Source organism: Podarcis pityusensis, assembly GCF_964106645.2.
Source record: "Podarcis pityusensis genome assembly, chromosome: 2".
Taxonomy (NCBI): domain Eukaryota; kingdom Metazoa; phylum Chordata; class Lepidosauria; order Squamata; family Lacertidae; genus Podarcis; species Podarcis pityusensis.
In genome coordinates this window covers 4,022,489-4,034,033 of record NC_138029.1, presented here as the reverse complement: position 1 = coordinate 4,034,033, position 11,545 = coordinate 4,022,489, and the positions used below count along the sequence as shown (strand labels likewise).

Here is an 11,545-nt window from a genome sequence, read left to right as displayed (position 1 = left end):
TCTTACCTGGTGCCAAAAACAAAAGGAGGAGCAGGATATTCAGCAGCATCTTAGGAGAGAGTAACAAAATCATTAGGCAGAGTTCTCATAATGGGGCACTTCATCCCCCTTGCCATAGTCACTCGCATATTACAGGAGTACTCAGACTCCAGATTGGATGGGCTTTCAGGAAAGTCTAAATTGGATCAAGTGACACTTCAGAGCAGTGGGGTTTTCCTGATGTTCTTTGGAATACCTGTATGAATTGTTTCCTTGAAGAAAAGTTACAGATTTGCTCTGGGCCCGCAAATGGTTGTAACACCCTCATTTGCCCTTACTTCAGCATTATTCTATTTATAAATCAGCTACATTTTTGCAGGTACTATACTGTGATTAACAAGGTAATGGGGAGGACAGAAGAAAACAAAATTAGACTTCAGTTCTTAGGCTGTACCAGAGCAGACATTGAAAACAGAGCTACTCCTATTAAGCTCTTTGGGGAGACCAGCCCTGTTGAGACCCTCTTTCCAATAACCATTTTGATTTCAGCTGGTCATTTAATAATTACGATGTGTTTCCGTGCGCTGCTCTAGTTTGCCAGAAGTGGCTTACTCCTGCTGGCCACATGACCTGGAAGCTGTACACCGGCTCCCTCAGCCAATAAAGCGAGATGAGCACCGCAACCCCAGAGTCGTCCGTGACTGGACCTAACGGTCAGGGGTCCCTTTACCTTTATGCTATATGGTAAAAATTTAAGCCTGAGATTATATTATTTGTTTTCCTCTGGAGTCCACATGTATTTCCTTATAACTTGTGTCATTTTGATTGCAAGCCCATGGACCAGGGGCCGTCTTGTTATAGTATTGCCCTTATGTAATAAACTGCTCCAATGCTTTAATAAAAGTTACAAGAAGCTATGCATTCTGCCTCCTCAGCAGCAGGTCACTAGAATAATTCGGAACAATCTGACCAGGACAATGAACTTTTCAATTTCTTCCTCTGGTAAACTTTCATGTTCTGAGGCAGAACATGGGACAGACACTGGATGAGGTGCCATTGTCATCATTTCCGGCAGCATCTAGCAGGCCGCTGTTTGAAATAGGATGCTAGACACTTTGTCCGATTCAGCAGGGCTTCTTCATGCATGATAATTCTGCCAAAGAGGCCCAGTTCCTTACAAAAGTGCCAAGCTGGTGCCTCCAGGTTAAGCATGTTAGAAGGGTGGGAGGGGGGGGGAATATTCTAAATGCAGCTTTCTTTTAGTAAGCCAAGCACACTCAAATTCAGCCAGGGTGTGGTGCAACCCGGAAAGTGTGTTTTTGCACAAGTGGAAGAAAAACAACAACAACTCACCAGCCTCCCAGTCTTCTTCTGGAGGGGGGCACTGCCAGGCTGTCACCTCTTTGATTCTGTTCTTTGGATCACCTCTGCTTGAAGTAACTGTCAAAGTATTAAGAAAAGAAAAAAGTTAAGGCATCTTGGTTTTGGAAGTTAGTTCTAGTTTCAGAGATGGCTGCTCCATGCTTTGATATTGTGTTTGTGTGTTCACATCAAGTGCATCTTTTCAGACTTTCCTGCTTAAACATGGGGAGGCCAGGGGTGGAGTGAGCATACCTGGGGTCAGGGTTGCCAACTATAGGGGGCTCTGGTTGCCTGAGCACCCACAAAATTTTAGTTGTGGGTGCTTAGCACCCATACTTCAGGGCCCCTGACGCAACTTCCGAGGTCACGCAAGGCCTCAAACAGCATCTCAGAGGCTTTGTAACCTGGCTTCCAGTGGCACTGGAAGTCAGGTTCCCAGGCCGGGGCGTGCGCATGTAACATGACATCACACTGCATGTGATGTCATGACGTCATGCACACTGGGCACCCATAACCTAGGGCCCAAGCCTGGGGTAAAGATGCCTGGTGCCCCTCTCCAAGTTAAACCCTCACCGGCTCTTTTGAATGCATGAATACAGCGAGTTATGGCTATACCAGTGGTTTGTGTGTATAGCTATCACCACCAAAATATCCCAGTTTTCATATATGAAGTTTTATTTTAGGCTATCAAGTATAAACAACCATTTTTAGTGGATGGTTTACATTGTATACTAGAGTTTTAAGCTGGAACATACCTGTTCCCCACATTCATAAAGGGCTGCTCCTTCCGGCTAGGGAATGGTGATAAATTCAATTCAGTTTGAATTTCAAGGCAAATCTACCCAATTTGCACTTTCAAAAATGCTACATGAACTGAAACACAGACATCCTTCAATATTCATTCTTTTTCAATTTTGTAATGTAGTTCTACAGGCCTGCCTTTACTTCATGTATAGATTGCATCCTCCTGTTTTATAGTTTGTGACATAATGCCTAGATCCTTACCTTACAGCACTTCTCCCTTCACTTGTTTGACCAGTAAGTACTTCAATCAAGTTAGTTTTGAATTTTAATCCCATCTTCCATTACATCACACACTTCAGGAAAATGGACTGGCACTCAGCCAAGTCACTCCCCCCACCTGAATACTGCTTATTACACCCACCCTGCTCAGTATAATCCATTCATTACTTCTTTCAGCCCAGCTTTTACAACCAGTTGAATGCTCAGTATGCAGTGCAATCAGAGCATGTATCTCCAGCCTAGAGTGCCCAGAGCTTTGCTACAGATAGCAAGTTATTAAGTTTTCTTACACCAGCAGCATCAATATTATACACACAGCATGCTCTACTGGGTTTTAGAGCAGACAGGAGCAATTCTCTTACCCTCCAAGACCTCTGGAGAAACTTTGTTCTCACAAGTTGCAATGTGCAATTTTAACTCCTGCTTTGGAACTCTGTGACGGGCGTTGTAGGGGCATGTTGCGAGCTCTCTGGCGATCTTTTGGTTGTTCTGGAAAAAAGACGTTAACAGTGCAGAGCTAGGCCTCCATCAAACCCACCCAGCACTCAAGAATGAAAGGGGATGTTCTCTACAATGATAACATGCCCACTTAATCCATGTTGGCTTCATATGGGATGATTATAGATTCTATTCCTCTCTAGAGAAGAGTAGTAGAATAATTGAACCCAGCATTCTTCACTGGATCCACCATGGCTTTCCTACAAGACCTCGCTACCTGGTCAGTCCTATTCACAGAGAGGAGACAGAGGGGTGAAGAACCTGTTCAGATGTGGCAGGACTTCAACTCCCATCAGCCCCAGCCACTGGTCAATGTGCAGGAATGGTGGGAGTTGGAGTCCAGCAACATCTAGAGGGTCACAGGTTCCCCACTCCTGGATTAAACGAAGGGTGTATTTTTGAAAAACAACAACAACAACAGTTAAGTTAATGATTCTTTACTCCACATCCCACTTGGACACGTCCTTTCACTATGAACAGATGTGCCAGTTAGTAAGCCCCCACCCCAGAAAAACCATTGTGGACTTTGTGAAGAATAGTTCCTTTTTTATTTTTAGGACTGCTTTTCTCTAGAGGGCTAGAATATCTAAATCTGTATTGACTTTACTTAGGAGAGGATTAATGGAGTGCTGGTGTAATTTGCAAATATGTGCAGAATTGCACTAACTGCTTGGTTTGCGTCTTCCCCCATGTCTGATTTCTGTTCAGAGTTAGGATGCCAGCTGTGGTGGGCCTCTGGAAACAGTTCAAGGCCACAGGCCTTTGGCAGGACTCCTCCATCTCCCTTTCTCCAAAGAATGTGTGTCTGTGCATTGCCAGCTATAAAACCAAGGCTGCATTCAGCAGCAAAAGGCAGTGGTGCATCTCTCCTCAAATGTGGACCTCTTTGTATAGTTGAATCTCTTCAGTTTAATTTCTAAGACCAACTTACTATAGCATAGTTTATGATGCACGAGCATCTCTTAACTTTATGTATATAGTGTGTTTGAATCGTCTTGTGTCTTGAAGCAATAAAACGCTTTACACTGAACTGTGCTGTGGTCAAGGAGTTTCCTTCACTGGAAAGGCTGACAGCTCAAAAGGGCTCTGAAGCTTTGCTAAACTACTCTGCTGGTGCTGTGCAACTCTGGTGGTCACACTGATATAGGTGTGATACCAAGATGCTATCACGGGGCATGTTATCAGAATTAAAAACCACACAGTATCTCGCTGCAAGGTCACAAAAACAAAATTGTTAAAATTAAGAGTCCTTCCAATAGAAGAACATGTGTACCAAACAGGAGACTCTAGACTTGCTCAAATGGCTTCATTGTGCAATTTTGTTTGAACTTGTTTACATCTGTTTGGATGTTCAACATGTCACATAACCTCAGATCAGAGCTAACTTACTCTGCTTTTGAAAAGGGAGCCAATGAACAAAGTGGTAATTAGATTTCTGCTTGCTTTCACCCATAGGAGCCAGGGTAGCTCATTCTTCTGTGGTGAATTAACACACTTCAACCATTTCCTACAAATCCAAGATGTGCAAGGCCATTTTAAGAGGAGAAGTTATTTGTGGTACCCTACCAATATCCTTCTTTTCCCCCTCCTCTTACCTTTCTGCATTTCACCAAGTGGTAAGGTAACCTGCAGGCTCTGATCTGGTGGTTCTTATCATAAGGGCATTGGACAAGCCGTTCAGGATCCATGGAATTAATATAGGACTGGCTGCGTACTGTGCTCCTAGCAGTGTTTAAGAATGAGATGTTACAAAGCATCAGGGCAAAACCATACAAGAGAGACACATGGTCTGAAGCCTAAGAATCTGACCCTCTGATGAGATAGCTTATTTGCTCAGAAGTGCTGCTTCTGAACTTATTTCAGACATTAGTTTAGAGCACAAGAGCCCTGGTTATCAAACCACATGTCAACCTAGTCTAGCCCATTTATACCAGATGGATGGGGTATAAATAAATTTATTAATTATTAATTATTATTATTAATTATTATTATTATTAGCATCCCATTTCTAGCAGTTGATAGCCAGATTCAAAATCAACTGCCAGGATATGAAGGCAAACAGCCCTCCCTTGTTAGGAATCATTGTTTAAAAGATTTGGAGATTACATTTATATTGATGCCAGTGCTGTTGACCCACTAGTCCTCTGTAAGAGTGTACAGAGGTGTACCTAGTGGGTGGATAAACTGGCTTCTCCTGGGGGCACAGGCTGGGGGGGGGCACCACAAAATTCACCTATCGCTATGGAGTGTATGACATATATGGCAACATGCCACTGCTATCATGGGGAGATCAAATGCAGAAGCAGCTTCCCATCCTTGCACCACAGCACAAAGGCATACAGTAAAGGTTTTTTTTGGGGGGGGTATTGATACAGCTCTTTACCAAGGGCACAAGGGACCCTAGGTACACTTCTGTTTGTCTAGTCCCATTTATAAAACCATCACATCACCACATTTGGCAATGATATCCTTGTTCATTATTGTGTTGTGAAAAATACCTTTGTCACTCCTATATTTATGCCAGTTTAATTGGGCAACTTCTAGTATTATGCAAGGGAATATGTTTGCCAACCATTCTGCTACCATTCATAACTCAAGCCTCCACTATATGTCCTATTTTCTAAAGAAAGTATCTTCAAACAATATAGCTTTTCCCCATAAGCATCTGCACTATCATTTTGATTGGCCCCTTTCTTGCATTTTTTCCAGCTGTATTGTGCCCTTTTGGGAATGCACCAACCTCACAGTACAGAGCAATACAATAATAATTATCATATTTTAGCATAGTAGGCATTACAGTCCTGTCAGATTTATTTTCAATACTTTTCCCAATACTCCCCCTTACAAAGCATGGATTTTGCTTTTGCCATTGCAGTACACGCTGTTGATAGCTCAATGATGACCCCTTGTTCTAAGGTCCGTGTCATTGCTGTTACAAGGAAATTTGGGGTTGCCTTTTAAAGAGTAAAGTGACATCGTGGTAAGTGACACGCTACACCCTCTGCCATTTTATTTCCCCTTCACCTAGCTGGAAGAAATTACTTTGGAGCTGCTCACAGTCTGCTTTGGCTTTCACCATCCTGGTGATATGGGCTTCCTTTTTATGCTTTTCAGCAAGGAGGTAGACAGGCTATGGGAGGGAGTTGTACCCAAGAGCCCCCCCCCCAACCTGGCACCAACACACTCAGCCCTACCTACTCTCACAGGATTACTGCAGGGGGGTGTGGGGGGAAAGAATGTGTGCTGCCTCACTGTCTATGCAAACAGCCGCTCTGAGCCGGGCTTTGGCTGGGGAGGGCGGGGTATAAATAAAAAATTATTATTATTATTATTATTATTATTATTATGGAGGGATGTCAGGACTACAATGCAGTAGATAAAAATAAGTGTGTGTGTGTGTGTGTGTGTGTGTGTGTGTGTGTGTGTGTGAGTGAGAGAGAGAGAGAGAGAGAGAATGAGAATGACTATATAAGGCCTGCTGGAGTTATACTAATGTGACAGGAGGACCCAGCATTACTTTCAGTAGCAAAAGTCAGCTATCGTTGCTGTGTGTAGAGATCACACAGTTAGGGCAGCAATCTCCAGATAACAAAGCATTTGCTAATTACTTGTCCTTGGACAAGGAGGATTTATAAGTTACTCTGAAAACACAGTCTGGGCACCCCACTGGGCAGGACAATTCTGCTCAGCAGGAAACATTCTCAAGCAATAGTGGCAGAGAAATCCTGATTAGAATTCCCCACCCAGACTACTAGAAAGCCTACTTCAGAAGGCAGCCAAGATCTTTTGAAGACACTGAGGCAAGGACTGCCAGGAGTACCCCTCCGTCTCTTACAGCAAAACACAACAAAACAAAATAAGGAGTTCTGTGGCACCTTAAAGCCTAACAAATTTATTATGGCGTAACTTCCATGGACTACAGCCTACTTCCTCAGATGCATCAAGGCAAGAACAACATCAAATATTCAGAGCCTATACCCCAATGACTTTTGTGGGATGTTTCTTCAGTAAATATTAATCCTGGCTTTCCCGCACTAGTGCCCCAAAGTGGCTTAATAAATGCTACAAAATATTTCAGGGTTCTGCAAACTGCAATCCTATTGACACTTAACCTGGGAGTACAGTCTGCTGAATGCAATGTGATTTCTGAGTAAACATACATTAATTGTAATGTTCCTGTGCAATAGTCACATTAATTATTCAGCTTTTTAATTTGTTCAATCAAGCAGCTAAAAACACGCTGGCCCCATGGTTTAACCACAAACTGAAGATTTTACAGATTAGTTCAGATTTTTTTGAGTGGTAGTTGTGTGCTCCTGAATCCCAGCTTTGACCTACCACATATTATATCTTTGGCAGATTAATCACTTCAAGATTAAAAATGCTCTCTGATAAAACTCTTTTCTTTTGTAAAATGTTCACAGATGTGTGTGACACCCACCCACCGGGCCACAGCCCTAACCAGCCCTGCTTGTGGCCTCCTTTAGTGCTTGTTCCTGGCTGGAATTTGCCCTTGGAACTCTGGTAATGCTTCTTGCTTGCTGGATGGAGGGTAGAGAGAGGTGCGCAAGTGTGAATAAACTAGTTTACTAGACAGAGAGAAAAGTAACCTTTAACGCTCTACCTGCTTTTGCCTTTGGCCATCCACCCCTGGAATGCAGCCCAAAGGAATCTGGCCTGGGGGCTAAAAAAAAGTTCTCACTCCCAGGGGGTAGGATTAACTTCTGTTTTTCAGATTAGAGGCTTATATACTCTTGGTTCCTTGTCAAGTTTTCTGATTGTGCTCCATTTTGAACTTGTACAAATAAGAAGCTACTAACCAGCTTCAAAATTGCACTTTGGGCCCCTTAACTCACCTAGAAACTTGCCTGGCTCCTTCAGGATTGGAATCCCCCCAACTCAGCAGCAGGAATAATGATGCTAGCAATCCTCTCCGCACTATCAAACATCCTGCCATCATCTCTGGTTAAACACTAACCATAGTAATGAATTACTTTTCTTCTCTATATGAAGATTTTAAACTCCAAATTAAGTTTAGACCCACTGAAGGCCCATGTTAGTCATGTCCTTGAATCTCAGTGCATTTCCTCAGGCTGGAATTAACCCTTGATTCACCCCATCAGGTCCCCTCACAGTCCCAGGATAATCTCCCACAATTAAAATTATACAAAATTAAACACAACCAGAAAGCCTTACCACATACAGTGTCCCAAGGTGCAGTTTAAAGCAACTCCTTGCTAAAGCTAAGCAGTGCTGCCTCAAGTCATTCCCTAGGTAAGAGAGGGTATACCATAGGAACCACATGCCCAGCACTTTGGGTTCCAGGATAGAAGACAGATAAAGGGAAGACAACAATAACACCAAGTCCTTCAGTTTACCTCCACAAACACAAATTAAGAGACCTTACTTTCGACTCAGATTCGTTGATAGCCTTTTCTACACCCCATCCCATTATTTGATAATACATGGAAGCACTTGCCTTGTCTGCAGCTGGCTGGCTTTGAGATAAGGGGCTGACCAAATCAAAGAGCCTGTCTTCAACAGCTGCTGAATCCAAAGTGACTCAGCTTTCAACTTACCCTGCTGTTTAACTGTAAATCCAGCCAATGGGATGGTGGCTTTCTGAAGAACTTTGTGACATCATTGTAACTAAGGTACCTATTAAAGCCATAGATACCTGATAGATTTCACTCTTTCTCTACAGGCAAGTCTGGTCAGCATGGAAGGGAATTTGCATGGCCTTGGCCCTCTCCTCATTAAGAGAGAGCAGTAGTTTGTGCACATGGATCTGCATACTCGCCATTCCAAGCTGCAACCTTGGGCAGCCGTGCCTTGCCGGTTGGTGGGAACTGGCACATTAGTCAGATAGAAGACTTCTGTACTTTCCCATGTGTAAGACTATTCTTTCAATTCAAAAATCATGTTCAAAATTCGGGGTCATCAGACATGGGTAGTGCATTGTGGGAACGTGGGATTGGTTGCTGCTGTGAGTCAGAGATTGTTATTGGTAGCTGTGGCAAGGGCTGGTGTTGATTTGCTGTCCTTGCAGTGATTTGCTGCTTTTGTCGGGGAGGGAACAGAGGATAGTTTGCTTTGTCGATGTGTGCAAGTGGCATTGTTGGTCTGTCATGGGAGCTATTTTTGGCATTTCCCCCCTAAAAAAAGCTCAACTTTGGAGGACCACCCCTCTTTTCTTAAATTTGAGTCCCGCAAAGTCACATGGGGGCGTATTATACACTGAAAAATATGGTATATTTCCTCAGAAAATAAACAACCATGCTTGATAGCAGAAATATGAGTTCTTTCCTTCTTCCCCAACAGTTACCATGTTATTTGCCGTTTGAAACGGTGGATTTGATTTAAATAAAATCTATTTAAATCACTAGTCAGTAAGACTTGATGTAATTTTTTTTCTTTTTAAAAGGTGAAAGATTTATACGATCTGAGGTGTTTTTTTTAACAGAAAGACTCATTCTTGCTGGTATAAGGTTTCATTTTTGGAATAATAAATTTTCAGAGTAGTTTTTACAGTTATATCAAAAATTACTGATTTGGTTTTATCATTAGAAATACATTATTGCAAGGCTTAATAAGTTTAACTGTTTACAGTCGTACCTTGTTTTGCAGCCGGGATCTGTTCCGGAGCCCCGGCCACTAGCCAAAAAGGACGCAGGGCAAAGCGCTGTGTCTGCGCACGTGCATGGAGTGGCTTGTGCGTCTGCACATGCGCAAAGTGCAATTTAGCGTGTTTGTGCATGTGTGAGCTGCAAACCCGGAAGTAACCCGGTACTTCCGGGTTTGCTGTGGACATTTGCTGGAATGGACGCTAGACAAGGCGGACGTTTGCAGAGGTATTACTGTATATTTGGACAGCTGTTCTGCTGTACTTTTTCTGGAGAAGCGGGGGGGGGGGGGAGAGATACAGTTGGTAGGCCTGGGCTGGAAGAGGCTTGCAGAAAGAGCAGGCTGAGGAGAAACAGGCTGGTGGAAAGCTGGAAAAGGGGAAACAAGGACTGGAGCAGAGAACGTCAGGACTGAAGTTCCAGGTAGAGACTTTATCGTTTGGACAATGTCAGGCGAGCTCTGGGAAGAAGGGCCTGGAACCAGTGAACTCTTATTAGTTGACTGGCAAGCACTTCAAGGTCTCACCAAGGTCTTACAGATCCCTGTTACTAATTCCTCCTCCTCCACCACCCTTTGGATTTGCTTCTACATTCAGGTGCCTATTCTGCAGAGTGGGATTGGGAAGAGGTTGCCAGCCCTGAAGTGCCTTCAGCACTTGCCTCAAGTCCGAGTTGCACAGACATGCAACTGACTTGCACAATCCTTTCACAAAGATCCCAAGACTTGTGGAGTATTCTGCTCACAAGGTTTGCACTTTCATTTTTACTGCTTCACACTTACTGGTAACTTAAATAGAAAACTATCTTTAGAAAGATTTTTTCACCAAAAGCATTTTATTTTATTTTTTTAAAATCTGATTTAAATTTTAAAAATCTATTTTTTAAAATTATTTTTAAATAATTATTTTATTTTTTAATTATTTTAAATAATTATTTTATTTTTAAGCCTCACTCCCCCCCCCCCAAATTCTGACCATGAAAAGTTAAAGCACAGCTTAAATTCGCGACCATACAAAAATGGGCTTTTACGATATCGCTGCTGAACCAGACATACAGTAAAATGGAACGGGTGTGAGTGCCTGCAGAATTTTAAGAGAGCAGCTTATATTCGGGTATTGTATTTCCCCCCCCCCCCCCTTGAATTTTAAAGCTGTGGCTTATATTTGGGTGTGGCTTATATTCGGGCCAATACGGTAAATAATAGCAACAACTGCCCACCCTTGAGTGCCTTGGAGGAAAGGTGGAATAAGAATCTAAACGTAAAATGGTGTAACTCTCATAGTGAGTGCCCTTAACTGCTTCCCAAAACGGGGTGTGTGTGTGTGTGTGAGAGAGAGAGAGAGAGAGAGAGAGAGCGCGAGCACAAGAGCAGGGTAATTAAATCAGTCATTGCTGTTCTGGTTTTTTTGTCTGGTGGTATTTAACAGCTACTCAATGGACAGAAGTTCAGCAGCTTGTTGCAGGAACCCACCCCCAATCATTTAGTTTGTACAAACTTGACACACAGATACACTCACACATGACATACACAATGTTTCTGTTATAAATTCATAGAAAATCAACCATACATCGGATCTACACTGTTCCACTTTTATTTTGCTCTATGTAGGAAGGACTATCAAAAGGGGATGGTTTGATCCAGGACGGCCATAATCCCTTGAGCCCTTATGGAGATAGATTGAAACTGCAGAGTTTTGAAAAACTAAAAAATAAAGTGCGAGACTGGCTTCATTATTATCAGATAATGGAGGCATACAATTTGGACAAGAAAATTGGCTTCCAGGTGGAAAAATCAAAATTAGAAACAGAACTCTTAGAACCCAAAACTAAGAATTTGTCAAGAATGTATAACTTGCTGCTGAAATGGAATACTCAGGATGAAACGGTAAAATCGGATATGATTAAATGGGCACAAGATGTCGGACATAATATTATGTTTGCTGACTGGGAACAGTTATGGACCACAGGTATGAAGTTTACGGCATGTAATGCCCTAAGAGAGAATATTATGAAAATGATATACATAACCCCAGTCAAGCTTGCAAAGATCTACCATTTGC

At 42.7% G+C, this 11,545-nt stretch overlaps 2 protein-coding genes across 8 annotated transcripts in view; one reads left to right on the top strand and one right to left on the bottom strand.

Annotated features, from left to right (window-relative positions):
- Positions 1 to 11,545, bottom strand: part of LOC308468433 (gametocyte-specific factor 1-like) — a 34,283-nt gene that overhangs the window by 5,275 nt on the left and 17,463 nt on the right. For 4 of the 5 annotated variants that reach the window (XM_080990631.1, XM_080990630.1, XM_080990633.1 and 1 more), the window contains 4 exons: positions 4,458 to 4,584; positions 2,727 to 2,853; positions 1,333 to 1,419; positions 7 to 49 (listed from right to left, as the gene is read on the bottom strand). In XM_080990631.1, the coding sequence (XP_080846757.1) occupies positions 7 to 49; positions 1,333 to 1,419; positions 2,727 to 2,853; positions 4,458 to 4,584 (384 nt within the window). Of the gene's footprint in view, positions 1 to 6; positions 50 to 1,332; positions 1,420 to 2,726; positions 2,854 to 4,457; positions 4,585 to 8,539; positions 8,599 to 11,545 lie in introns of those variants that run through there. The other variant, XM_080990629.1, reaches the window with a different exon arrangement.
- The window catches only part of NCKAP1L (NCK associated protein 1 like), a 77,234-nt gene continuing 74,303 nt past the window's right edge, over positions 8,615 to 11,545 (top strand). Inside the window, exon 1 of one of the 3 annotated variants that reach the window (XM_080989713.1) lies at positions 8,615 to 8,754. The gene's annotated coding sequence lies outside the window, so the exon portion shown is untranslated. Of the gene's footprint in view, positions 8,755 to 9,691; positions 9,714 to 9,785; positions 9,909 to 11,545 lie in introns of those variants that run through there. The other 2 variants (XM_080989715.1, XM_080989714.1) reach the window with 2 other exon arrangements.